The sequence below is a fragment of the Wasmannia auropunctata genome, unplaced genomic scaffold, assembly GCF_000956235.1.
Source record: "Wasmannia auropunctata unplaced genomic scaffold, wasmannia.A_1.0 LD336090.1, whole genome shotgun sequence".
NCBI classification, from domain to species: Eukaryota; Metazoa; Arthropoda; class Insecta; order Hymenoptera; family Formicidae; genus Wasmannia; species Wasmannia auropunctata.
In genome coordinates this window covers 4,746,791-4,750,077 of record NW_012026800.1, presented here as the reverse complement: position 1 = coordinate 4,750,077, position 3,287 = coordinate 4,746,791, and the positions used below count along the sequence as shown (strand labels likewise).

General features: G+C 38.1%; 1 protein-coding gene across 1 annotated transcript in view; it reads right to left on the bottom strand.

Annotated features, from left to right (window-relative positions):
* LOC105448092 (ankyrin-3-like) overlaps nucleotides 1–1,850 on the bottom strand; it is a 4,994-nt gene extending 3,144 nt beyond the window's left edge. Inside the window, exons 1-7 of the mRNA XM_011686453.1 lie at nucleotides 1,580–1,850; nucleotides 1,312–1,506; nucleotides 1,041–1,238; nucleotides 770–967; nucleotides 499–696; nucleotides 226–423; nucleotides 13–149 (exon numbers count right to left, since the gene is read on the bottom strand). Of these exons, the coding sequence (XP_011684755.1) occupies nucleotides 13–149; nucleotides 226–423; nucleotides 499–696; nucleotides 770–967; nucleotides 1,041–1,238; nucleotides 1,312–1,490 (1,108 nt within the window). The 5' untranslated portion in view covers nucleotides 1,491–1,506; nucleotides 1,580–1,850. The remainder of the gene's footprint in view (nucleotides 1–12; nucleotides 150–225; nucleotides 424–498; nucleotides 697–769; nucleotides 968–1,040; nucleotides 1,239–1,311; nucleotides 1,507–1,579) is intronic.
* Nucleotides 1,851–3,287: the final 1,437 nt, after the last annotated feature.

Genomic DNA, 3,287 nt, shown 5'->3' with positions numbered 1-3,287 from the left:
GCAAAGAAGCACCAGCGTCCAGAAGGAGGGTGCAGACCTCGCGATAACCTTTCTCCGCGGCCACATGCAGAGAACTACATCTGACGTTGTTGACGACATCGACGACTGCGCCTCGTGATAATAATAGATCCACTATATCCGGATGGTTACTGTTTAAACAAAAAATGGAAGGGTACCAATGTTAATTTGACATTTAGACAGATTTAGCAACAATTTTCAACGTACCCATATGCCGCGCAATGCAAGGGTGTGTTTCCGTCCTCGTCGAATACATGCAAAGAAGCACCAGCATCCAAAAGGAGAGCGCATACCTTGCGATGACCTTTCTTCGCAGCCATTTGCAGCGCACTACATCTGCCGTTGTTGACGGCATTGATAAATGCACCTCGCGATAATAATAGATCCACTATCTCCGGCTGATCGCTGTTAAAACAAAAAAAAATGGTACCAATGTTAGTTTTGACTTTTAGGCAGATTTAGCAACGACTTCCAACATACCCGTATGCCGCGTAATGCAAAGGCGTGAATCTGTTTCGATCGACCACATTCAAAAGAGCACCACCGTCCAAAAGGAGAGTGCAAACCTCGCGATGACCTTTCTTTGCAGCCACATGCAGCGCGCTACATCTGCCGTTGTTAACGACATTGATGGATGCGCCTCGCGATAAAAGTAAAGTTATAATCTCCGGCTTATTGCTGTTTAATCAATTGAAAAAACATCGATATTAGTTCGACGATATGACATGTCTGGAAACAACTTCCAACTTACCCAAATGCTGCGCAATGCAAGGGCGTGTTTCCGACCTCGTCGACCACATGCAAAGAAGCACCAGCGTCCAGAAGGCGGGTGCAGAGTTCACGCTGACTGTTCTCCGCGGCGATATGCAGAGCACTACGTCCATAATTATCTACGGCATCGACGGAAACGCCTTGCGATAACAGAAGATCCGTTAACTCTATCTGATTGCTGTTTAAACAAAAGAAAGCGTATTGGTGTTTATTTGACGTTACGGCAGATTCAGCAACGATTTCCAACGTACCCGTATACCGCGCAATGCAAGGGTGTGTCTCCGTCCTTGTCGACCACATTCAAAGAAGCACCAGCGTCCACAAGGAGGGTGCAGATCTCGCGATGACCTGTCTCCGCGGCCACATGCAGAGCACTACATCTGTCATTATTGACGGCATTGATGGATGCGCCTCGCGATAATAATAGATCCACTATTTCCGGTTGATTGCTGTTTAAAAAAAATTAAAAGTACCGATGTTAGTTTGACGTTTAGGCAGATTTAGCAACGACTTCCAACTTACCCGTATGCTGCATAATGCAAAGGCGTGAATCCGTTTTGGTCGACCACATGCAAAGGAGCACCAGCATCTAAAAGGAGAGTGCAGAGCTCGCGCTGACCTGTCTTCGCAGCCTTATGCAGAGCACTATGTCTGACGTTGATGGCATCTATAGCTGCGCCTCGCGATGACAATGGATCCATTATCTCCTGCTAATTTCTATTTAATCAAACAAAAGAGCACCGATGTTAGTTTAACGTTACGGCGGATCCATCAATGACTTTCAACTTACCTAAATGCCGCGTAATGCAAGGATGTGTTTTCTTTCGCGTCGGCCACAAAAAAGCACCTGCATCCAGAAGGAGAGTGCAGAGCTCGCACTGACTTATCAGCACGAGCAGTTGCAGAGTACTACGTCTGTCGTTGTTGACGGCATTGACGATTGCGCCTCGCGATAATAGTAGATTATCCATTATCTTTGGCTGATTACTGTTTCATTAAGGAGTACCGATAGTTTGACGTCATGACAGATACAACAACGACTTCCTACTAATGCAACTTAACCGAGTGCAAAGGCGTGTTTTCGTCTTTATAGACCACATGCAAAGAAGCACGATCGTCTAGAAGGAAGGTTCAGGTCTTACACTGACCTGTCTTCACGGCTACATACAGGGACATTAGTCTGCCAGTGTGAGAAGTGCATGCGTCCACCCTGCCGAGATACTTCTTCAGGAATTCTCGTACAACGATTACTGCATCACTATTCACATCTAACAATAGTTTCTTCACTTCGATGTCAGTACCGTTAACTATAGCACGAGAATAAATTGACAAATTTTGTTTTTTACGTTGCAATATAGATAAATCTTTTTTTCGCAAAACGGGTAAAATATTGGCTTGAACGTAATAGGCAAAAACAAGAAATAAGTAAATAATGGCTGTCCCGTTTAAAAAAATTTGCTTGAAATATAGCTGAAGTTTTTAAAAGTAATTAAGTATTTATTTAAGATATTTTAAGGTAATGCAAATTAATATAAGAAATTTTAATGTATTTTAAAACTTTAAAATAATCTTAGGCAAATTAAATGTTTTCAAAACTGATTTTAAAATAATTTTCAGATATTCTAAAGGAGTGGAAAAGTAAATTTAGTAATTTCAATATACCTTTATAATTCTAAGGTAACATTGAACTTTGAAGTTTTTCTGTGATTCTCGACTTTAAATATAAGACTTTATCGAAATAAACTTTTGAGAAAATTTATTTTATTATTAATTTTACAGAGTTTACACTTCAAGTTATTCTCTTTATTATTTTTATTTTATATGAAATTTTTAAAGTGCTCTTAAGTTTTGACGTAAATTTAATTATTATTGTATGTTTTTCCTTATAGTAAGAGACAAGTCAAGAAAAGATAAGGTCTTCTTCATTTTCTATCTTATTTCTATTAGAATAAGGCGAGTTGCTTCATACTTGATTTTCACAGCTAATACTAAAACATTCTAACTTTGTGATCTAAATATTGTAATGTAATATAAAAAAACATATTTTTTCTCAAATATTGCATATTTGTGTTAAGATACTGCAAACAATAATAGTATTTTAACAAATAATATCGCAAAGCAATACATAGATATAACACACAAAATTTTTATTCTTATTTTTACATATTGTAATTATTATCTTTACAAATAGTAAGCAACAAATTGTCAATTAAAGTTGAATTGATTTAATTTTTTTTACTCTTATCCTATTAAGAGGATGCTAAAGCCGTCTGTTTTATCGACAAAAATACCATTTTTGTTGGATACAAAATACTTCGTATTAATCGCATAGAATAAAATTTCCTTTTCCACGATTAAAACACACATGCTAATGCATCTGGCTCTGGTGTGTTTTGTACCAAAAACAAGAAAAAATTAAGAAATTACAGATTTCGTTATCCATTTTAACCTCAACATGGCGACTAATACTATCAATTTACCAAAACGTTTACTCGTGA